This window comes from Amblyraja radiata, chromosome 13 (genome assembly GCF_010909765.2).
Source record: "Amblyraja radiata isolate CabotCenter1 chromosome 13, sAmbRad1.1.pri, whole genome shotgun sequence".
Lineage (NCBI taxonomy): Eukaryota > Metazoa > Chordata > Chondrichthyes > Rajiformes > Rajidae > Amblyraja > Amblyraja radiata.
This window is the reverse complement of record NC_045968.1, coordinates 12226414-12252015: the sequence shown is the minus strand read 5'-3', so window position 1 is coordinate 12252015 and position 25602 is coordinate 12226414. Positions and strand designations below refer to the sequence as shown.

At 46.7% G+C, this 25602-nt stretch overlaps 1 protein-coding gene across 1 annotated transcript in view; it reads left to right on the top strand.

Moving 5' to 3' along the window:
* The window catches only part of kcnab1 (potassium voltage-gated channel subfamily A member regulatory beta subunit 1), a 125358-nt gene that overhangs the window by 72181 nt on the left and 27575 nt on the right, over window positions 1–25602 (top strand). The window contains exons 2-6 of the mRNA XM_033031230.1: window positions 5031–5074; window positions 11618–11655; window positions 16601–16680; window positions 19929–19973; window positions 22294–22338. Coding sequence (XP_032887121.1) covers window positions 5031–5074; window positions 11618–11655; window positions 16601–16680; window positions 19929–19973; window positions 22294–22338 — 252 coding nt within the window. The remainder of the gene's footprint in view (window positions 1–5030; window positions 5075–11617; window positions 11656–16600; window positions 16681–19928; window positions 19974–22293; window positions 22339–25602) is intronic.

Sequence of the window (25602 nt, the reverse complement as noted above, 5' to 3'; positions counted from 1 at the left end):
TGTACAGATACATGATAAAGGAAATGGGTGGCACGGTGGCGCAGCGGTAGAGCTAATGCCTGACAGCGCCAGAGACCCGGGTTCGATTCCGACTACGGGTACTTGTCCGAGTGGAGTTTATACGTTCATCCCGTGACCTGGGTGGGTTTTCTCTAAGATCTTCCGGTTCCTCCCACACTCCAAAGATGTACAGGTTTGTAGGTTAATTAGCTTGGTATAAATGTAAAATTGTCCCTAGTGTGTGTAGGGTGGTGTCAATGTGCGGGGATCGCTGGTCGGTGCGTGCTCGGTGGGCCGAAGGGCCTGTTTCCGCGCTGTATCTCTAAACTCAGCTAAACTAAACTTTTAGTGCAAGAGATTCCATGTGCCCATCAAAAAGCCACTTCAATGCCACTATCGTGTCTGCCTCCACCACCACCACCTCTGGCAATGCGTTCCAGGCATCCACCCCTCCTCTGTGTAAAACAACAACTTGCCCGGCATATCTCCATCAAATCTTCCCCCTCTCACCTCTAGTGCTGCATTGTAGTCAAGAGTCAACCACTTGCTGGCAGATAGACACAAAATGCTGGAGTAGCTCAGTGGGTCAGGCAGCATCTCTAGAGAGAAGGAATGAGTGATGTTCCGGGTCGAGACCCCCCTTTATCATCTCCAACTCTAGATGTGATGCCTGCCCTGCTGGTTTACTCCAGCATTTTGTGTCTCTCTTCAGTGTAAACCAGCATCTGCAGTTCTTTCCTACACATGAGAAGGAATAGTTTAGTTTAGTTTAGAGATACAGCGCGGAAACAGGCCCTTCGGCCCACCGGGTCCGCGCCGACCAGCGATCCCCGCACACTAACACTATCCTACACACACTAGGGACAATTTTTACATTTACCAAGCCAATTAACCTACAAACCTGTACGTCTTTGGAGTGTGGGAGAAACCGAAGATCTCGGAGAAAACCCACGCAGGTCACGGGGAGAACGTACAAACTCCGTACAGACAGCACCCGTAGTCGGGATCGAAACCGAGACTCCGGCGCTGCTTTCGCTGTAAGGCAGCAACTCTACTGCTGTGCCGCCGTGACTGCCCTTGCATGGAAATAGGAGGGGGGGATAGGATTGTTCAAAGAGCCATAAAGGACTCCTTCTATGTTGTAAAAACCCCAATATATGAGATGGTTCAAGACACAAATGGCTCAGTCGTGCATTGAGCAGAGCCCTGTATCACAGCTCCAGTGTGCCGAGTTTAGTCTCGTCTCCAGCAACATCTGCGTGCAAACCCAAAACCACCCGCCACACATTCCTTCTCTCCAGAGATGCTGCCTGTCCCGCTGAGTTACTCCAGCATATTGTGTCTACGGTGTAAACCAGCATCTTCAGTTCCTTCCTACACATTGCTCCCGGAGACTGGATGTGGACAGATTTCGGGGAAGGGGGTCTCAAACAGAAACATTACTTGTCTATACCCTCCACAGATGCTGCCTGTCCTGCTGAGCTCCTCCGGCGCTTTATGTTTCAATAAGGACCGATTTCCTTTTGTTTTGATGGTTGTGCCGTTTTTCTATATTCCAGATTTATGTAATTGTAGTGCAGCCGACAGCTTTTACTATCAGTGAAGTCCAATATACCTATTTATAACGTATTCATTGTTGAAATATGATTGTGGAGTTATATCTGTACAAGCTAGAAACAGATTGCTATTCACACTAATACATCGAGGAATTTAAAGTCTGGAACACAGTAATAAATTCTGGAAGGCAGCCGTCCCAAATGCACAATTTCAACTTTTATGGCAGCTCCGTATTCTCCTTAATTGTCCTTTTATTTTTCAAATGGTCTGAGCCTCTTCACAATATGCAAATTCCCTTCTGTTGCAAACACTGCTTGGTGACTGAAATATCAGAACAGATTGTCCATTAGGTTGGCACGGTGGCACAGTGGGTAAGAGCTGCTGCCTCACAGCGCCAGAGAGCCGGGTTCGATCCTGACCTCGTGTGCTGTCTGCGTGGCGTTTACACGTTCTCCCCGTGACCGTGTGGGTTTCCTCCAGGTGCTCTGGTCTCCACCCACATCCCAAAGACATGCAGGTTTGTAGCTTAATTGGCTCGCTGTATATTGCCCCTAGTGTTTGCAGTTGATGAGAAAATGGGATAATATAGAATCTGTGTGAGTAGGTGATCAACGGTCAGCATGGACTCGGTGGGCCGAAGGGCCTGTTTCCATGCTGTATCTTTCAATGTTATCTCACTTAGAAGAGAAGTGTGTTTAAAGGGCTTGTCCCACTTAGGCGATTTTTTCGGCGACTGCCGGCGACTCTCACAGTCGTAGCAGGTCGCCGAAAAAGCGCTGACTGGACCCCCCCCCTACGACAATGTCTACGACAACCTACCACCTAGTCAAAGTCAAGCTATGGCAAGCTACCGACAACCAGCGACCCAATCGTCTCGACTTAGGACGTCCACCTATGACCACACCTACGAAATCTACCACCACACAGGCGACAACCTACGACAACGGAATTCAACCTACGTCCACCCGCGATAAGCTACGACCCTGTTGGCGACAACTGAAGACAATTCAGTCGCCGGTACCTGTCGCCGGTTGACGTAGGTTGACGTAGGTAGTCGCCAATGGAATTCACCGAGGTCATCACCCGCCGACAACCAACGTACCTACGACAGGAGAAAAAAGGCAACGCCAAGCCCACTGTCGCCAAAAGGTTTTGAACATTTCAAACACCAGCGGTGACAAGAAATAAGTTACGACACTTGAGGAGACAACTCACGACAATACAAGCGTCACCCCGAGACCATGTGGCCACAGCCTATTCTCCGGCTGTCGCCGAAAAAATCGCCTAAATAGGACAGGTTCTTTACTGTCATATATTTACTGAAACGAAACAATAAAATTCTTAACACAGCCTCACAACAGGTTTATTAATTTCAGGTGGGTTCTAACAAGCAATTTATTTTGCAATACATCAGCGGGTCAGACAGCATCTCTGGAGAACACGAATAGGTGACACAAAAAAGCTGGAGAAACTCAGCGGGTGCAGCAGCATCTATGGAGCGAAGGAAATAGGCAACGTTTCGGCCCGAAACGTTGCCTATTTCCTTCGCTCTATAGATGCTGCTGCATCCGCTGAGTTTCTCCAGCTTTTTTGTGTACCTTCGATTTTCCAGCATCTGCAGTTCCTTCTTAAACATGAACAGGTGACATTTCAGATAGGGACACTTCGTCAATTTCCAGAGCTGTTCTAAATGGCCAGCCTGCAGTGACGGGTTGACAACAGTGAAAGGTAGAATCCAGCTGTTCCCAAGAAGTTCCCCATGTCCCATTGTCGGTCTCTGGTGAGTTCAAAGCTGCCAGTACAGGTGTACAGAGCAGGCACGTTGCAAAAGCAATGCTTTGTACCTGAAAATTGCTATCATGCAGGAAGGAACTGCAAATGCTGGTTTAAACCGAAGATAGATGCAAAAAGCTGAAATTAACTCAGCGGGTCAGACAGCATCTCTGAAGAAAACGTCCGAAAAAGGGTCTCGATCCGAAACGACACCTATTCCTTTTTTCCAGAGATGCTGTCTGCCCCGCTGAGTTACTCCAGCAATTTGTGTCTTATCAAACTGCTATCATGGTCTGTGTGTTACAGACCTTGCAACTGAATAGACTGATGGCAGGAGAATGGGGTTAGGAGGGAGAGATAGATCAGCCATGATTGAATGGTGGAGTAGACATGATGGGCCGAATGGCCTAATTCTACTCCTATCACTACAAAAAAAAAATCAAACGAATGAATGTTGTTCACGATACACCATTGTTACTTTCACAGGAGACAAGGACACTTACAATGGTCCCGCAGCAGATGTTTAAAAATGATGGAAGTTTCTGATGTTAACTTTTATAACATTTGGCTTTGACAGGGCTTTGTACCTTCTGCCCGATGGTGGGGGTGACGGGGTGCAGCTGCCGACAGAGCTAGATTTCACTTGGCAGCCATCGCTTTTGTACTAATATTAAACTGTGTGTTTAAATATTAAATGAGTGTTTGTACCACACGCGGACCTCTTCACCATCCTCTTATCAGCTGGAGTGCAGTCCTGACCTCCTGACCTCCCATCTACCTCATTGGAGACATTTAAACTTTCTTTAATCGGACTTTAATTTGCACTACATGTTGTGACCTTTGTCGTCTATCAAAGCCCAGTGGACAGCGAGATTGTAATCATATACAGTCTTTTCTTGGGTGCAAACAAACGTTTTCCACTGTACCTTGGTACACATGACAATAATAAACTAAACTAAACTAAAATTAGCCCTGGTTTTCCCTGGCATTAGCGTTAGTTTGGACTCTCTGTTCTTGCTGATTACTTAAATACAGAAAACGTCTGTAATATTCATTCATTGCGGAGTGTATTATTTTATACTGCCGTGCAGTTAAGCAAGTTGTAGACAGAGTGCCACAGTTTATATTTATCATTAACTATAGCCCAGAACATTTGTGTTTATTCAATAACAAAGCCACAAATCATCTCCAGACACAGTAGTTTAGTTTGGTTTAGTTTAGTTCAGAGATCAACGCGGAAACAGGCCCTTCGGCCCTTCCGTGTCCGCACCGACCAGCGATCCCCTCATACCAGCGCTATCTTACACACACTAGGGACAATCTTTTTTACATTTTACATTTTTAATACCAAACCAGTTAACCGACAAACCTGTACGTCTTTGGAGTGCGGGGGGGAACTGAAGATCTTGGTGAAAACCCAAGTAGGTCACGGGGAGAACGTGCAAACTCCGTACAGACAGTGCCCCTAGTTAGGATCGAACCAGGGTCTCCGGCGCTGTAAGTGCTGTAAGGCAGCAGCTCTACCGCTTGCGCCACCGTAATCTTCTCCAAACATAGTACTGAAAGTGGACAATAACTTGACCCTTTCTCCAATGTAAGGTTGATTGCAATCCACTCCTACTTTTTTATAATGTTTAGAAGATGAATAAGATGTGTATTTTTCTTGGCATTCATAGTAATTTACTGTCTTTAATTTCAAGGAACCTGGGAAAGTCTGGACTGCGAGTATCGTGTCTGGGGCTCGGTAAGTAACATGTTTTATGGCATCATTTGGGTCAAGATAGTGGTCAGGGTGGGGGTATTTTGTGGGGCTCCACCTCTGGTGCAGAGAGTTGTTCGGAGTGAGTACAAGTCAAGGAATCGATGGTTTGAATCGGACCCGGGATCTCTGGCGCTGTGAGGTAGCGGCTCTACTCGCTGCACCACTGGTGTTGGCACAACATTACGATGAGAAGCATGTTTAAGAAAGATGCTGGAAAAATCGAAGGTAGACACAAAATGCTGGAGAAACTCAGCGGGTGAGGCAGCATCTATGGAGGGAAGGAAGAGGCGACATTTCGGGTCGAGACCCTTCTTCAGACTGATGTCGGGGGGGTGGGGGGGGGGCTGGGAAAAAAAGGAAGAGGAGGAGACAGTAGGCTTTGTGGGAGAGCTGGGAAGGGGAGGGGAAGGAGGAAAAAGCAAGGGCTATCTGAAATTAGAGAAGTCAATGTTCATACCGCTGGGGTGTCAACTACCCAAGCGAAATATGAGATGTTTAAGAAAGAACTGCAGATGCTGGAAAAATCAAAGATAGACAAAAATGCTGGAGAAACTCAGTGGGTGAGGCAGCATCTATGGAGCGAAGGAATAGGTGATGTTTCGGGTCGAGACCCTTCTGTCTGAAGAAGGGTCTTCACCTGAAACGTTACCTATTCCTTCGCTCCATAGATGCTGCCTCACCCGCTGAGTTTCTCCAGCATTTTTGTCTACAAGCGAAATATGAGGTAACAAAGGTAAAACAATTATAATGGGTGACTTCAATCTACATATAGATTGGGGGAATCAAATTGGCAAGGGTGCTGAGGAAGAGGATTTCTTGGAATGTATGCGGGATAGTTTTCTAAACCAACATGTAGAGGAACCAACGAGAGAGCAGGCTATTCTAGACTGGGTATTGAGTAATGAGGAAGGGTTAGTTAGCAGTCTTGTTGTGCGTGGCCCCTTGGGCAAGAGTGACCATAATATGGTTGAGTTCTTCATTAGGATGGAGAGTGACATCGTTAATTCAGAAACAAGGGTCCTGAACTTAAAGAAAGGTAACTTTGAGGGTATGAGACGTGAATTGGCCAAGATAGACTGGCGATTGATTCTTAATGGGTTGACGGTGGATATGCAATGGAAGGCATTTAAAGACTGCATGGATGAACTACAACAATTGTTCATCCCAGTTTGGCAAAAAAATAAATCAGGGAAGGTAGTGCATCCGTGGATAACAAGGGAAATCAGGGATAGTATCAAAACAAAAGATGAAGCGTACAAATTAGCCAGAAAAAGCAGCCTACCAGAGGACTGGGAGAAATTCAGCAGAGGAGGACAAAGGGCTTAATTAGGAAAGGGAAAATAGATTATGAAAGAAAACTGGCAGGGAACATAAAAACTGACTGCAAAAGCTTTTATAGATATGTGAAGAGAAAAAGATTAGTTAAAACAAATGTAGGTCCCTTGCAGTCGGAAACGGGTGAATTGATCATGGGGAACAAGGACATGGCAGACCAATTGAATAACTACTGTGGTTCGGTCTTCACTAAGGAAGACATTAAAAATCTGCCGGAAATAGCAGGGGACCGGGGGTCAAATGAGATGGAGGAACTGAGTGAAATCCAGGTTAGCCGGGAAGTGGTGTTAGGTAAATTGAATGGATTAAAGGCCGATAAATCCCCAGGGCCAGATAGGCTGCATCCCAGAGTACTTAAGGAAGTAGCCCCAGAAATAGTGGATGCATTAGTGATCATTTTTCAAAACTCTTTAGATTCTGGAGTAGTTCCTGAGGATTGGAGGGTAGCTAATGTAACACCACTTTTTAAAAAGGGAGGGAGAGAGAAAACGGGGAATTACAGATCAGTTAGTCTAACGTCGGTAGTGGGGAAACTGCTAGAATCAGTTATTAAAGATGGGATAGCAGCACATTTGGAAAGTGGTGAAATCATTGGACAAAGTCAGCATGGATTTATGAAGGGTAAATCATGTCTGACGAATCTTATAGAATTTTTCGAGGATGTAACTAGTAGAGTGGATAAGGGAGAACCAGTGGATGTGTTATATCTGGACTTTCAGAAGGCTTTCGACAAGGTCCCACATAAGAGATTAGTATACAAACTTAAAGCACATGGTATTAGGGGTTCAGTATTGATGTGGATAGAGAACTGGTTGGCAGACAGGAAGCAAAGAGTAGGAGTAAACGGGTCCTTTTCACAATGGCAGGCAGTGACTAGTGGGGTGCCGCAAGGCTCAGTTCTGGGACCCCAGCTATTTACGATATATATTAATGATTTGGACGAGGGAATTGAATGCAACATCTCCAAGTTTGCGGATGACATGAAGCTGGGGGGCAGTGTTAGCTGTGAGGAGGATGCTAGGAGGCTGCAAGGTGACTTGGATAGGCTGGGTGAGTGGGCAAATGCATGGCAGATGCAGTATAATGTGGATAAATGTGAGGTTATCCACTTTGGTGGCAAAAACAGGAAAGTAGATTATTATCTGAATGGTGGCCGATTAGGAAAGGGGGAGATGCAACGAGACCTGGGTGTCATGGTACACCAGTCATTAAAAGTAGGCATGCAGGTGCAGCAGGCAGTGAAGAAGGCGAATGGTATGTTAGCATTCATAGCAAAAGGATTTGAGTATAGGAGCAGGGAGGTTCTACTGCAGTTGTACAGGGTCTTTGTGAGACCACACCTGGAGTATTGCGTACAGTTTTGGTCTCCTAATCTGAGGAAAGACATTCTTGCCATAGAGGGAGTACAGAGAAGGTTCACCAGACTGATTCCTGGGATGTCAGGACTTTCATATGAAGAAAGACTGGATAGACTCGGTTTGTACTCGCTAGAATTTAGAAGATTGAGGGGGGATCTTATAGAAACGTACAAAATTCTTAAGGGGTTGGACAGGCTAGATGCAGGAAGATTGTTCCCGATGTTGGGGAAGTCCAGAGCAAGGGGTCACAGTTTAAGGATAAGGGCGAAATCTTTTAGGACCGAGATGAGGAAAACTTTTTTCACACAGAGAGTGGTGAATCTCTGGAATTCTCTGCCGCAGAAGGTAGTTGAGGCCAGTTCATTGGCTATATTTAAGAGGGAGTTAGATGTGGCCCTTGTGGCTAAAGGGATCAGGGGGTATGGAGAGAAGGCAGGTTCAGGATACTGAGTTGGATGATCAGCCATGATCATATTGAATGGCGGTGCAGGCTCGAAGGGCCGAATGGCCTACTCCTGCACCTATTTTCTATGTTTCTATGTTTCTATGAGGTTCGCTTCGTTTGAAACTTATAAAACCGCAGCCAAGGAAAGTAACCGGCATCGTCTGTAAGCAAGCTAATAAATTAATATCTTGGATATCCGCCGACTGGCTGGATGCGAGTGATGATGCACGCCGGGATCACAGCAGCATCTAGAAAGCTTCCTGCTCTGCTGTGGGAGTAGGATCTCACCTTTGGGGCTAATCAGCAATCCAAGTGCAGATTGAATCTAAAGCCATGCCCCTTTGAAGTTTTATTTTTGAATCTGCTCTCAAACATATTTGCTTTTGGCCAACAGCATGAAGTCCCTTGGCTCTGCAAAATTTCTTGGCATATATGAATTTAGTTTAGTTTATTATCGTCACGTATACCGAGGTAGAGCGAGGTGCCTGCTATCCAGTCCAAAGAAAAGACTACACATGAATACAACCGAGCCATCCACAGAGCACAGGCAAAGGTAGATTAGGTGCAGTTTGATTTAAACTATTTGTGGACAGAGGTAACCATTTTTATCAGTACACAGTCTTAAATAGTGGAACGCAAATGGAATGATTTTTCTGGTAATACTGAACTACGCTTGTAGAAACAAGGAACTGCAAATTCTGGTTTACCGAGGAAAGACACATCTCCCCATCTCCCCATCTCCCAGGCCAGCATCTCCCATCTCCCCATCTCCCCATCTCCCCATCTGGAGTAACTGAGCGGGTGAGGTAGCATCCCTGGAAAACATGTTAACTAACGTTCGTTCTCTCTGTGACTGCGTGGGTTTTCTGTGTGGAGGCCATCGGCCCTCTAGGAGCTCATCCGCCCTTTGACAGGTCTTGTTTTTGGTCCTGCTGGGGGGGTCCACAGCCCCTCCTCACCTGGCAAATCAGGTGGGGGAGACGGTTTAGTCACCGACTATCCGACCATGGAGCAGGTAGCACGGGATTACATGGTACCCGTGGCGGGGGAACTCCCCCTGACATGTCTCCTCCCCCACACTCTAATGTTGTGCAGGTTTGTATGTTTTTTGTAAAATTATCCCCAGTGTGTAGGATAATGCTACTGGACTAACTGCTAACGGAATCAAGAGATATGGGGAGAAAGCAGGAACGGGGTACTGATTTTGGTCGATCAGCCATGATCATATTGAATGGCGGTGCTGGCTTGAAAGGCCGAATGGCCTACTCCTGCACCTATTTTCTATGTTTCTATCTTTCTATGGATGGGGTCGCTGGTCGGCGTGGACTCGGTGGGCCGAAGGGCCTGTATCCATGCTGTATCTCTAAAATCAAAAGTCTAAAGGATGGGAAGAGGCTTCAGGAGGATAGGGACAAGTTGAGTGAGTTGAAGGGAAAACATGGAAGGTGTAGTATGTAGGAAGGAACTGCAGATGCTGGTTTAAACCAAAGATAGACACAAAATTCTGGAGTAACTCAGCGGGACAGGCAGCATCTCTGGAGAGAAGGAATGGGTGACGATTTGGGTCGAGACCATTCTTCAGATGAGAGATCAAAGGGTTCGAAGGAAAATGTCGAATAGATCTTGTTAGCTCAGGGAAGATGACAAGGAGGCATTGAATCAGAAGGATCTATTTTCTTGACATTTTCCTTGATATTCATCCCCCTTGGTCTCTCGTTTGCACACTTGACTCTCAGCATACATAATTCAGATCTCATTACTGAATAATGAGTACAATTGCTGCAGAGGGAGTTCACTAGGCTATTTGAAAAGTCACTCAACTATTTCTGAGAAAGGCATGTTAGACGTAAGAGGAGAGACTGAGTCTACCATTCTACCTTAATATTCCGCATTCACTCAAATTTCACGCAAGTTGTCAAATCTGCTGAGAACCTTCCTCAGTAACGGTCTTTTGCCATAATTGCTGTCATTCAATTGGTTTAGTTAGGTTTAGTTTAGAAATACAGCATGGAAACAGGCCCCTTCGGCCCACCGAGTACGTCCACCCAGGGACTTTTGGCCGTGGGCTTCGTCGACTTGCGAGGCTCCACCTTCGGCCTGCAAGGCTCTGTCCCTAGGGGCTCCGACCTGCAAGGCCCAGGCTCGGCTCGCGAGGCCCAGGCTCTGGCCTGCAAGGCCCAGGCTCCAGCTCGCGAGGCCCAGGTTCCGGACTGCAAGGCCCAGAGTCCGCAACGGCAGTGTGAAAAGTTAACCTTGCTGTCTGTTTGGAATTTCAAAGTAGTTTTGATTGCAATTTACAACCTAGCCTATCTTGCGAGCTTGATCAGGTAATGACAGATAGCCTTCCCTGAAGGCTAGAGAACCAAGTGTTTTAATTTTAATAATAATCTGACAGTTCCATTGTCATAAATTACTGCACAGGCTTTTCATTCCAGCTTTGCTTAATTAATTAAAAAATATTTCCAAAGCTTCCGTGATGGGATTTGAAATTGTCACTGGATGATTAGGTTTAGATTTATCATTGCCACATGTAAAGCCTTGTTTTTCATGCTATTCAATCAAATCAGGTATACAATACATAAATACAATCGTAAACTCAAGTAGGGCAAAAGGGGAAGATACAGAGTGCTGAATATAATTCTCAGTATTGTAGTGCATCAGGTTCATAGACTAAGTACAATATCCGTAATGAGGTCGAGAAGAAATGGCCAGTACCCTAGCTTAAGGAAGAACCTGTGTACTCGGTCCTCAAGTAATTGTTCATTTTAACTAAGAGACTGATAGATTTCTCAATAATCAGTGATGCAAATGCTTAGAGGGCAAAGGCAGAGCTGGGTCACACCTGCCCTGTCCGTGAATATCGCAACAGGCTCAAGGGGCCAAATAACCTTCTGCTCACCCTATGTGCCAAAACCTGTCAATGGCTAAAGTAAGACCTAAGACAAACGCAAAAAGCTGGAGTAACTCAGCGGGACAGGCAGCATCTCTGGAGAGAAGTAATGGGTGACGTTTTCGGGTCGAGACCCTTCTCCAGACTAGCTAGGGATAAGGGAAAAGATAGATATAGACGATGATGTAGAGAGATAAAGAACAATGAATGAAAGATATGCAAAAAAGTAGTGTTGATAAAGGAAACAAGTCGTTGTTGGCTGTTTGTTGGGTGAAAGCAAGAAGCTGGTGCAACTTGGCTGGGGGAGGGATAGAGAGGGAAAGATAATCTTTTCAATTATGTATATGTCATGTATGTAATACATGTCATGTATATGTCTTGTTTTCAAAGACCGTTTTAATTTGAGAAAGAACTCTCTGAAACAATCAGTTCATTTGTCCGTGTCTTCTGCAACTACAGTTGGCTTGACTTGTGTATTTCCCTATGTTTCTTTCTAGGAACCTGGGTGACATTTGGAGGTCAGATCACTGATGAGGTAGGAACTACCTGATATATTGAAGTGACTTGGTTATTTACTGTTTACAGAATGAAGGAATTATAGAAATAATGTTGTGTTTGTCACCTGAGACACGTTCTTACCCACTGTGGAATGTCCAAACCAAGTTCATAAAATCATAAGTGATAGGAGCAGAATTAGGCCATTCAGCCCATCAAATCTACACCGCCATTCAATCATGGCTGATCTATCTCTCCTTCCTAACCCCATTCTCCTGCCTTCTCCCCATAACCCCTGACACCCGTACTCATCAAGAATCTATCTATCTCTGCCTTAAAAATATCCATTGACTTCACCTCCACAGCCTTCTGTGGCAATGAATTCCACAGATTCACCACCCTCTGACTAAAGAAATTCCTCCTCATCTCCTTTCTAAAGGAACGTCCTTTAATTCTGAGTCCATGACCTCTGGTCTTAGACTCTCCCACTAGTGGAAACATCCTCTCCACATCCACTCTATCCAGGCCTTTCACTATTCAGTTAATTTCAATGAGGTCCCCCCTCATCCATCTAAACTCCAGTGGGTAGACGCCTAGTGCCATCAGATGCTCATCATGCTGTATGTTGAGCAATTCCTAGTAATCTGGTGCATTTTGTTCTAAGCTTGACTAAGCTTGTTCCATTGGTGGCTGTGGATGTGGGGTACAGGTGCAGGTTGCAGAAGAATAGAGGCCTTCACTGAAGATTGCCGGGAAATCTAGATGACAGGAAGTTAAAGGCTAAATTTCATTTGTTCCTAATTTATAGGAGCAGAATTAGGCCATTCAGCCCATCAGGTCTACTCTGCCATTCCATCATGGCTGATCTATATCTTCCTCCTAACCCCATTCTCCTGCCTTCTCCCCATAACCCCTAACATATTTTCTAATCAAGAACCTGTCAATCTCCCCCTTCAAAAATATCCATTGACTTGGCCTCCACAGCTGTCTGTGGCAATACATTCCACAGATTCACCACCCTCTGACGAAAGAAATCAAAATAAAATTCTGACAAATCACAATTTTTACAGAAGTCAATTAACCTACAAATCTGCATGTCTTTGGGATGTGGGAGGAAACCGGAGCGCCCGGAGGAAACCCACACAGTCACAGGGGGAACGTGTAAACTCCACACAGACAGCACCCAAAAGCCAAGATTGATGTCGAATCTCTGGCGCTGTGAAGCAGCAGCACTACCAACTGCGCCACTGTGCCACGCTAACGTGTTAGTATTGCTTCATGTTCTAGCTTTCTGAGTAAGATTAATTGTTACCCTATAATAAGATGGTGCCCGACTTATCTATGGAATGGATGAAATTGCGCAAATCTATCCTGGCCACTCGGTTGGAAAGATAATGACACCAAAGCACCCTCTATCACTTGTATAAATACCTGTTGTTTAGTGTTTAAGAAGGAACTGCAGATGCTGGAAAATCGAAGGTACACAAAAATGCTGGAGAAACTCAGCGGGTGCAGCAGCATCTATGGAGCGAAGAAAATAGGCAACGTTTCGGGCCGAAACCCTTCTTCAGGCTGTTGTTTAGTTCATGGTTTTCTTAGGTGCTGCCGCGACGGGTGATAAATTGCCACGATGTATAGAAGCGCTCGGTTTGATTAATGCAGAATTGACGCATTCCACAAACATCCACTTAAATTTATAAAGAGCGGCACAAAACAGGACGACTCCAATCTCATGGTTTACGTGAAAACAAGACACTGCTTCAGAATTAGTTCTGAAAATCAAGACATTTAATTACAGACCACATCTCTGCACTGAGGGCAAGATTCACTTTACAAATTCCATTAGCAATGTCCTCTCCCAGAAAACGAACCACTATGAACTCTTAGCTTAAATTTTCATGCAAAAACGAAAACAACAACAGCGGAAATTTGGTCTCTAAGTGCTTTATTCAAAGTTCAAATAGGGTCTATGAAGATAATTTAGTTTACCGATGTAAATTGAGATAGGTTTCATCAATTAACTGGAGAACGTTTCAGAAATAGGGCATTCATATTTTGTCAACGATCTTATAGAGTTGTATAAAATCATGAGAGGAATAGATCGGGTAGAGTCTTGTGCCCAGTGGGTGAATCGAGTACCAGAGGACATAGGTTTAAGGTGAAGGGGAAACATATAATAGGAATCCGAGAGGTAACTTTTTCACTCAAAGGGTAGTGGGTGTATGGAACAAGCTGCCGGAGGAGGTAGTTGAGGCAGGGACTATCCCAGCGTTTAATGCCCCTGTCCCACTTAGGAAACCTGAACGGAAACCTCTGGAGACTTTGTGCCCCACCCAAGGTTTCCGTGCGGTTCCCGGAGGTTTTTGTCAGTCTCCCTACCTGCTTCCACTACTTGCAACCTCCGGCAACCACCTGCAACCTCTGGGAACCGCACGGAAACCTTGGGTGGGGCGCAAAGTCTCCAGAGGTTTCTGTTCAGGTTTCCTAAGTGGGACAGGGGCATAAGAAACCGTTAGACAGGTACATGGATAGGACAGGTTTGGAGGGATATGAGCCAAACACAGGCAGGTGGGACTAGTGAAGCTGGGACATGCTGGTCGGTGTGAGCAGGTTGGGCCGATGGGCCTGTTTCCACGCTATATCACCCTATCACTCCATGTGGGTAATGCCAATTTACTAAGAAGCCAAATTATCTGCATTTCTGAAATATGTATGGCTGATTAGATAGGAATTTCCCTTGTGCAGTTGGATGGTCAACATTACGGGGGTTATTCACAGCCTATCACTGAAAGACTAGCAAACAGTATTGAGTTAGATCTTGGCTGTGAAAGACACTGGCTTTTCACTGTACCTCGTGACAATAAACTTAACTGAACCAAACTGAACTGAAACTGAGCTGAATAGTGCTGGAGTATCTCAGCGGGTCAGGCAGCATCTCAGGAGAACATGGACAGGTGATGTTTCAGGTTGGGACTCTTCTTCTAATAGGCCAAAGATAGACACAAAATGTTGGAGTAACTCAGCGGGACAGGCAGCATCTGTGGCGAGAACCAAGTGACATGAGCCAAAAAAACTTTTAGTTCAAAGATATAGCATGGCGGCAGGCCCTTCTGCCCACTCTGACTCTTCTTCAGATTCGTCAGGGAAACTCTCTTTTAAATCCATCCAGTTAATTGGCCTCCACTGCCTTCTGTGGTAGAAAATTCCACTAATTCACAACTCTCTGGGTTAAAAACGTTTTTTTCTCATCTCAGTTTTAAAAGGCCTCCCCCTTATTCTTAGACTGTGGCCCATGGTTCTGGACTCCCCCAACATTGGGAACAGTTTTCCTGCATCTAGCTTATATAATTCCAGTCCTTTTATAATTTTATGTTTCTATAAGATCCTCTCTCATCCTTCTAAATTCCAGTGAATCCAAGCCCAGTCTTTCCAATCTTTCCTCATATGGCAGTCCCGCCATCCCGGGGATTATCCTCGTGAACCTACGCTGCACCGCCTCATTGTCCTCCCTCAAATTAGGAGACCAAAACTGCACACAATACTCCAGATGTGGTCTCACCAGGGCCCTGTACAGCTGCATGCAGTGTCCATTCCCACTGGCTCCTGAATCAGGGAACGGTTGGCCAATTTGTGTAGGAAGGAACTGCAGATGCTGGCTTAAACCGAAGATAGACACAAAACGCTGGAGTTACTCAGAGGGACAGGCAGCGCCTCTGGAGAGAAGGAATGGGTGACGTTTCGGGTCGAGACCCTTCTTCAGAATGAGGGTTAATTTAGGGGGGAGGCAAAAGACCAATTCCCTTCCGGAGAAAGAGTAAATGAGATGGAATTCTCTGACTATCCCTTAGTTTCATATTTACTGACACTAATAACCTTTTTACTTAAGTTGTGGGTTTACTTGAATTTAGCCATGGGCCTCAATAGCCGTGGTGGGCTTTGCATTTGTCTTCCTGCACCGATGGTACAGAACTCTGCTACCTTAGAGCTCCAATTCTTAAATTCTTAAGGGATTGGACAGACTCGATGCAATAAAATTGTTCCCGATGCTGGGATCGAACCCGGGTCTCTGGCGCTGTGAGGCAGCAACTCTACCGCTGCGCCACCGTGCCGCCCACTTCCTCTGAGCTCTTTTCAAACGATTCACATCCTTCCTGTGCAGTGCTGACTAGAACAAGGCGTCACAGTATAAGAATAAGTGGTAGGCCATTTAGAACGGAGATGAGGAAAAACCTTTTTCACCCAGAGAGTTGTGAGTCTGTGAAATTGACTGCCACAGAAGGCAGTGGAGGCCAATTCACTGGATGTTTTCTAGAGAGAGTTACATTTAGCTCTTAGGGCTAACAGAATCAAGGGATATGGGGAGAAGGCAGGAACGGGGTACTGATTGTGGATGATCAGCCATGAACATATTGAATGGCAGTGCTGGCTCAAAGGACCGAATGGCCTACCCCTGCACCTATTTTCTATATTTTTGTGCTGAGGATTCCTGTCTCTCCCTTTGCCTTTCCACATACTACCCACCCTCTGGTGAATAAAATGACTCTATTGGCTCCGTGCTGCTCCAATAGTGAAAAATGTCCGAGATGAGCTTTCATGTACTGACATCACACAACACAAGATGGGGAATTGCACAGAGAATGGAACTGCTGGCTCATCATAAACCTTGAACTGGGAACAATGGGAATAAGATAAAGATAAGATAAATATAATTTATTGCCACACAACCAGGGTTGGTGGAAATTTGGGTTGTCAGCAGCAGTACAATAATAAAGAACACACAATAAAACTGTAACACAAACATCCACCACAGCATTCATCACTGTGGTGGAAGGCACAAAAATTTGGCCAGTCCTCCTCCATTTCCCCCCGTGTACAGGACCAGAGTCCAGTCAGTCCAGGATCGGCTCTTCCTCACCCTGGAGCGTGTAATTAAGCAATTTATCCAATTTCCAACTCAACTTTTGTATTGCATTTTGCCTTGGCAGGTGGCTGAGGAACTAATGACAATTGCTTATGAACATGGAGTCAATCTGTTTGATACTGCAGAGGTATACGCAGCTGGCAAGTAAGTGAACATCTTCTCCCAATGTGCTTTGGACTTCACTTTAGTGTTCATTCAATTCAATCAATTCAGTGACCACCCCGTACACGAGTACTATCCTACACACACCAGGGGCAACTTTCCAATTTTATCCAAGCCAATTGAACCTACAATCCTGTACGTCTTTGGAGGTTGGGAGGAAACCGGAGCACCCGGCGAAAACCCACGCAGGTCACGGGGAGATGGTACCAACTCCGTACAGACAGCACCCGCAGCCAGGATCGAACCCGGGTCTCTGGCGCTGTGAGGCAGCAACTCTACCGCTGCGCCACCGTGCCGCCCACATCCTCTGAGCTCTTTTCAAATGATTCACATCCTTCCTGTACAGCGCTGACCAAAAGCAGTGCCTTTCCTTCGTGACAGTATGAGGCGGTGTGTGTCACACTGTCACCTTTTAAAGGAATCAAACATCATTATCCTTTCCCAGCCACACCACCCACACATATGTTTATTAATCGTTCATGCTGCTAGCACCTTTTTTTTGGTGTGCGAGAAAACATAGCACTGACCAGAACTGTTTGCAGAACTTGGCTGTGGTCCTGGTAGTGATTTGCACAGTGGTCACCTGACCTCCCTTCCAGCACTCTGTACCTCAGCCAATGCAGCAACACATCCCAGGTGTCTTCTGAACCACTTTCTTGACCTGCGTAGCTACCTCTTAAGATTCCGTTGCTATGCACTCCCTTTGTTCCTCCGTACCACTTAATATCCTCTCCTTTATTGTTTTTTTCCCTCTTTTTCACCACGTCTGAAAATCCATAATAAATGTCCTTCTTGCCTGTGAGGCATACTTCCTGAGGGGTTTGTTTTTAATAAGACTCTCATGCCTAATAGGATTATATCTGGTGATAGGATATCTTGCATTGAACGTTCACCTCCAAAAACGACATGTCTCTTTTAGAACTCTGAACAGAAATAATTGGTGTGAAAAGGTTAGATTCCAAACAGGTGGAGCGATTGTCATTAAAATGAAAGGTATCTGTCACTGTGTGGAGCGTGAAGTGTTGAAAAGCAGAGTAATTAGGGGGGGACATTTTTTTTGCTCTCTGTCACAATTGCATCTGAATATCTGTTTAACGGAAGTAGGTGAAACTTGATTTACTGAACTGAAATTTCCAACAGAAATTCTATTCTCTGGGGAGAATGGAACTGTTTTTATTTTTTTTTAAAAAGCCTGTTTGCAAAAGTTTTCCTCTCTTGTACAGCTTCGAGAAAAGAACACAATCAGAATTATTTGCAACCGCCTCAACAAAACCACTTAACGTTTCTGCATTGAGATATTTCATAAAACACTTCAGTTTTGTGGCGACTGTGTTTAGTTTAGTTTAGTTTAGAGGTACAGCACGGAAGCAGGCCCTTCGGCCCACCGAGTCGACCAGCGGTCCCTGCACATAAACACTACCAAACACACACTAGGGACAATTTATATTTATACCAAGCCAATTAACCTACAAAGCTGATAGACATAAAATGCCGGAGTAACTCAGCGGGGCAGGCAGCATCTCTGGAGAGAAGGAACGGGTGACGTGTCGGGTTGAGACCCGGATCTCGACCCGAAACGTCACCCGTCCCTTCTCTCTAGAGATGCTGCCTGTCCCGCTGAGGTACTCTGGCATTTTATGTCTATCTTCGGTTTAAACCAGCATCTGCAGTTCCTTCCGACACAACCTACAATCCCGTACGTCTTTGGAGTGTGGGAGGAAACCAAAGATCTCGGAGAAACCCCACGCGGGTCACGGGGAGAACGTACAAACTCCCTAAAGACAAGCACCGGCAGTCAGGATCAAAGCCGGGTCTCTGGCGCTGTGATGCAGTAGCTCTACCACTGTGCCACCGTGCCGCCAGGTTGTGTGAAAGAAATGCATACGTGACAAGAGAGAAGCATCGAACCATTAAATCACCAGTGCAGGCTGCACCAAACTGATTATTATTTTTTTACTGTCATTTCTTTTGAATCATTAGGCTAGTCTCAAATCGAGGTTTAGTAAGTCTTTAAAATATTGATAGATTATTGTTTCAAATTTCAGTGGATTACTGGATTAATCTGCATGTATTTTCTTTTCCACATGAGATTTTGCCTAAATGCCCATGGTCACAGGGCCAATGACTTCTCCAGAGCCGAGCCTTTCATGGTTGTTAATGCTTCAGGTGACTGGGGTAATTCTCTGTGAAGTAGCTGAACTCAGTTCAATAGCTCATTTACAGCACTTTGGATACTTTAAGACTGCAACATACTCCAGGGATGCTATTATGATATCCCTGCTGCAAGCGTTGTACTCCACCGACCAAGATCATGTTTCAATGCATTACATTTGTTTCTAATGAGGATTCATTAACTAAGGTGTTTATCATGTGACAAGTAGCAGTCAAATTTACATTCTTGTTCAAGTTCAGGTTCAAGTGCACGTTTATTGTCACATGCACCAATCAAGGTAACTCATATTTGAGTTACCGTACAGCCATACTAAGTGAAAAGAACACAATACACAATAGAATTGAACATAAACATCCACCACAGTGGAATCAACATTCCTCACTGATGGAAGGCAATAAAGTTCAGTCATCTTCCTCCTTTGTTCACCGTGGTCGGGGCCTTGAACCCTCCGCAGTCGCCACTACAGGTGTTCGGGCCCTTTCATCGGGATGATCGAAACTCCGACGTCGGGAAGGACCGGAGCACACTCTTGGTGTTCCCGAATCGGCCACTTCTTCAGGTGCCTCTAATACTGTTAGCTGCTAGAACTTGCAACATTCGGGGCGGCACGGTGGCGCAGCGGTAGAATTGCTGCCTCACAGCGTCAGAGCCCCAGGTTCGATCCTGACCTCGGGTGCTATCTGTACGGTGTTTGCACGTTCTCCCTGTGATCGCGTGGCTTTTCTCCAGGTGTTCTGGTTTCCTCCAGTTTCCAACGACATGCAGGTTTATCGGTTAATTGGCTTCTGCAGATTTTCCCGAGTGTGTAGGATAGAACTAGTGCACGGGTGATCGCTGGTCGGCGTGGACGCGGTGGGTCGAAGGGCCTGTTTCCACGCTGTATCTCTAAAAGTAATTAGTTAACTGGAAAGAAGAGACAAGGCGCTGGAGTATCTCAGCGGGTCAGGCAGCGTCTCTGGAGAATATGGATCGGACGTTCTGGGTCGAGGACCCTTCTATTGTAAATCTAAATCTGCAGTTCTTTGTTTATCTATTAATTAATTCAACCTTGTTTCAGGGCAGAGATTATACTTGGGAACATCATCAAGAAGAAAGGCTGGAGGTAATATTTTTATTGCTGAATTCAAGAATCTTGGACAGTTTAGAGTTTCCTTTTTTTTTTTTCCATTATCTTTCTTCAGAAGCACATTCCAATCTCCATGCATTCTGCCTTCACTAGATCACGAGGGATATCAATAAAGTCTTTTTCCCCAAGTTAGAGGATTCTAAAATTAGAGTGCATGGGTTTAAGGTGAGAGGGAGAAATTTAAAAGGGTCAACTGTGGGCAACTCAGAGGGTAGTCAGTATCTGCATACTATCATAAATAGATTTTTCAGGTATAAATTCCACATATAACTGGTAATAGAGGTGTCCTTTATTGCACCCATTTGTTAGGTATCTATGTTTCTATGTATATTGAAGAATTGTTTTCTAATAACAGGTTAAACAATGGTGAATTGTTTCAAAGGTGTAAAAACCACATGTGGCCATTCATCCCTGATGTGTGTAGGATAAAACTTGTGTACAGGTGATCGCTGGTCGGCTTAGACTCGGTGGGCCGAAGGGCCTGTTTCCACGCTGCATCTCCAAACTAAACTAAACTAAACTGAAGGCAGTGAACCTGTAAATCGTAAACCATCTGCATATTGTTGAAAACCCCTGCATTTGCACAGAATCTGGAAACATTCTTCCCCCTGGATCTTTCAGTTGCCTCGGGGACTCCATCGCTCCTGGCGAAGCTGAATATTTGAATTGAGGAATAAATTCATGGCTTATTTATTCGGGGTGATGGCGGTTACTATTTATTCCCACTAGCAGCCGGCTTGTCATGCAGCACTAACCGTCAGTTAATGTTAAATGAAATGAGTTGCTGTCCTCCCGACCCTATCCGTTTAATAACACTCCCTTAATTTCATCTCTGGACCGCTGAGTCCTGAGAGTACGTTTAGCATTAAATCACTCGCTGCTAATCTAGACATCTCCATGCCGATCACCAACAGGCATCAATCACCTTTAACGCTACGAGGTATTTCGCAGAAGGTTTATCAAACACAATCTGTCCACAAAGCGCAAAGTGAAATTCAGGGACGAGCATTGGGAAGTTGATAGGTTGGGATTTAAGGAAAGAGAGGAGTGATTTTGGAAGAGTTTGCAGTAATGATAATGCATTTAAATTTGGGGACATGTCGGGACATGGGTGATTTATAGATTCATCTTGTTCAATTCATCTGTGATACTTTAAAGCTCATTTACTGATGTTTTAATATTTTAAATATGTCTATGTTTTATATATGTGTATACATATATAAATATATATGTGTATATACACACACTCACACATACATATTATACATACGTACATGCACGTACATATGCTTGTTTATGTGCATGTAATATATATAACACAGGGCGTTCAGTATGTGTGTTCTATATATGAATATATGTGTATAAGTACACAAACATGGGCGCACACACACACACACATACGCACAGACACACACACACACACGCACACACACACATGCACAGACACACACACGCACACACATACACACACACACGCACACACACACGCACGCACACATACACACACACACAGACACACACGCGCACACACACACACACGCACGCACACGCACACACACACACGCACAGACACACACACGCACGCACACATACACACACGCACAGACACACACACACAGACACACACACACAGACACACACACGCACACACACACACACACACATGCACAGACACGCACAGACACACACACACACACACACACACACACACACACGCACACACACACACGCGCGCACACACACACGCGCGCACACACACACACACACACACACGCAGACACGCACACACACACACGCACAGACACACACACACGCACAGACACACACACACACACACACACACACACACGCACACACACGCAGACACGCACACACACGCACAGACACGCACACACACGCAGACACGCACACACACACACGCACAGACACACACACGCACAGACATACACAGACACACACACACAGACACACACGCACACGCACAGACACACGCACAGACACACACACACGCACAGACACACACACACGCACAGACACACAGACACGCACACACACACACACACACGCAGACACACGATCACCCTTCCACACCCTAGATCTATGTATCCACTTTCTCATCCACTCCCTACACACTAGGGGGTGATTTTGGACACCAATTAATCTACAAACCTGCACGGCTTTAGGATGTGGCCTCAGGGCCTAATTCTGCCCCTATCTCTTAGGATCTTATGCCTTATGACCTTATGACCTAATGACCTTATGACCTTATGATGGTGACACTGTGTTTCTCTTTCAGACGCTCCAGCCTGGTGATAACAACAAAGCTGTACTGGGGTGGGAAGTGAGTGCTCAGTGTGGTCCCCACACTCTCTTCTTTCTGCATCTGCCTGTCGTGTTTACAGTCAGAATTGAATTGTAATTTATTTTGTTCCGTCGAATTACCTGCACGACAGCAAAGGCAATTATCAGCGGCGCGGTGGCGCAGCGGGTAGAGTTGCTGCCTCTCAGCGCCAGAGGCCCGGGTTCGATCCCGACTACGGGCGCTTGTCTGTGCGGAGTCTGCACGTTCTCCCCGTGACCCACGTGGGCTTTCATTATGAACGACTATAGCGACTATAGTGTTCACCATCCCCCCCGACCTCCCCCTCTCCCACACCGAACGGTCTGTCCTCAGCAGAGGTCTTACCTTTGTCCCCCTCCGTCCCCATCTCAATGAGTTCCGCGCCCACCATGACTTGGAGCGCTTCTACCGTCGTCTCCGCCTCACAGCGCACTTCCATGGGAAGGAGTCCTCGCCCCCCAATGATGACCCTTTTTCCCGTCTCCAACGCACCCCCTCCTCGTGGAACCCCTCTCGTAAAGTCCCGGCTCTGGAACTCTTTATCCAGAACTGCCGCCGCGACGTCAACCGCCTCAACTTCTCCACTCCCCTGTCTCACTCTAATCTTTCCCCCTCTGAACGCACTGCCATTGAATCACTCCGCAAAAACCCAGATTGGGTCATCAAACCAGCCGACAAGGGAGGTGCCGTGGTGGTCTGGCGCGTCGATCTCTACAAAGCTGAGGCCACGCGCCAACTCTCGGACACCTCCTCCTACTTACACTTGGACCATGACCCCACTGACGAGCACCAGGCCACCATTTCTAGCACCATCACCGACTTCATCAATTCCCACGCCCTGCCCGACCAAGCTTCCAACCTCATCGTTCCCCAGCCCCGCACGGCCCGTTTTTACCTTCTCCCCAACATCCACAAACCCGGCTCTCCCGGCAGACCCATTGTCTCTGCGTGTTCGTGACCCACCGAACTCATCTCCACATACCTTGACTCCATCCTATCCCCCTTGGTCAAATCCCTCCCCACCTTTGTTCTAGACACCTCAGACACTCTCCGCCACCTCCGCGCATTCCACTCTCTAGGCCCTCACCCCCTCATCTTCACCATGGATGTCCAGTCACTCTACACCTCCATCCCCCACCAGGATGGCCTCAAAGCCCTCCGGTTCTTCCTCGACCAGAGGAGCAACCTATACCCAGCCACTGACACTCTCCTCCGCTTAGCGGAGTTGGTCCTCACTCTCAACAACTTTACATTTGACTCCTCCCATTTCCTCCAAACAAAAGGCGTAGCTATGGGCACACGCATGGGCCCCAGCTACGCCTGCCTCTTTGTCGGGTACGTTGAACAATCCTTGTTCAATACTTACCAGGGCCCCATCCCCGACCTCTATCTCCGTTACATTGACGACTGCTTTGGGGCCACCTCCTGCACCTACACACAACTGACTGACTTCATCCACTTCACCACCAACTTCCATCCGGCACTCCAATACACATGGACCATTTCCGACACTTCCCTACCATTCCTTGACCTCACCATCTCCATCGCAGGGGACAGACTCCTGACCGACATACATTACAAACCCACTGACTCACATGGCTATCTGGACTACACGTCTTCCCACCCTGCCCCCTGTAAAGACTCCATCCCCTACTCCCAATTCCTCCGCCTACGCCGCATCTGTTCCCAGGATGAGACATTCCATACCAGGGCATCGGAAATGTTCTCGTTCTTCAGGGAACGGGGATTCCCCTCCGCCACCATAGATGAAGCTCACACCAGGGTCTCATCCATACCCCGTAACACTGCTCTCTCTCCCATTCCCCACACTCGCAACAAGGGCAGAGTCCCTCTGGTCCTCACCTTTCACCCCACCAGCCGGCAAATACAACACATAATCCTCCGCCATTTCCGCCACCTCCAACGTGACCCCACCACTCGCCACATCTTCCCATCTCCCCCTATGTCTGCCTTCCGCAAAGACCGCTCCCTCTGCAACTCCCTCGTCAATTCTTCCCTTCCCTCCCGTACCACCCCCTCCCCGGGCACTTTCCGTTGCAACCGCAAGAAATGCAACACCTGTCCCTTCACCTGCCCCCTCGACTCCATTCAAGGACCCAAGCAGTCGTTCCAGGTGCGACAAAGGTTCACCTGTATCTCCTCCAACCTCATCTACTGCATCCGCTGCTCTAGATGTCAGCTGATTTACATCGGGGAGACTAAGCGGAGGTTGGGCGATCGTTTCGCCGAACACCTCCGCTCAGTCCGCAATAACCAACCTGACCTCCCGGTGGCTCAGCACTTCAACTCCCCCTCCCATTCCCAATCCGACCTCTCTGTCCTGGGTCTCCTCCATTGCCAGAGTGAGCAACAGCGGAAATTGGAGGAACAGCACCTCATATTCCGCCTGGGGACCTTGCGTCCGGATGGCATTAACATTGAATTCTCCCAATTTTGCTAGCCCTTGCTGTCTCCTCCCCTTCCTTAACCCTTAGCTGTCTCCTCCCCCCCTCCCATCCCCCCGCCCTCGGGCTCCTCCTCCTCCCCCTTTTCCTTCCTTCTCCCCCCCACCCCCCATCAGTCTGAAGAAGGGTTCCGGCCCGAAGCGTCGCCTATTTCCTTCGCTCCATAGATGCTGCTGCACCCGCTGAGTTTCTCCAGCATTTTTGTGTACCTTTGGTCTTCCAGCATCTGCAGTTCCTTCTTGAACAGCGATTGTTTGGAGACTGAGTCGGTGGCGGTCCCCCCCGCAATAGGCAGGCCTGGTCTGTGTCACCTGACAACGGGTAAAGCTCCGGCCGATCTCTGCTGTAGTGAGGACATAGACAATAGACAATAGGTGCAGGAGTAGGCCATTCGGCCCTTCAAGTCAGCACTGCCATTCAATGCGATCATGGCTGATCATCCCCAATCCTGCCTTCTCCCCATATCCCCTGATTCCGCTATTTTTAAGAGCCCTATCTAGCTCTCTCTTGAAAGCATCCAGAGAACCCGCCTCCACCACCCTCTGAGGCAGAGAATTCCACAGACTCACCACTCTCTGTGAGAAAAAGTGTTTCCTCGTCTCCGTTCTAAATGGCTTACCCCTTATTCTTAAACTGTGGCCCCTGGTTCTGGACTCCCCCAACATCGGGAACATGTCGGGAACATGGGTGACTTTTCGGGTCGAGACCCCAAGAAGGGTCTTCAGTGATGCTGCCTGTCCCGCTGAATTACTCAAGCATTTTGTTTCTATCTTCGATTAAAACCAGCATCTGCAGTTCC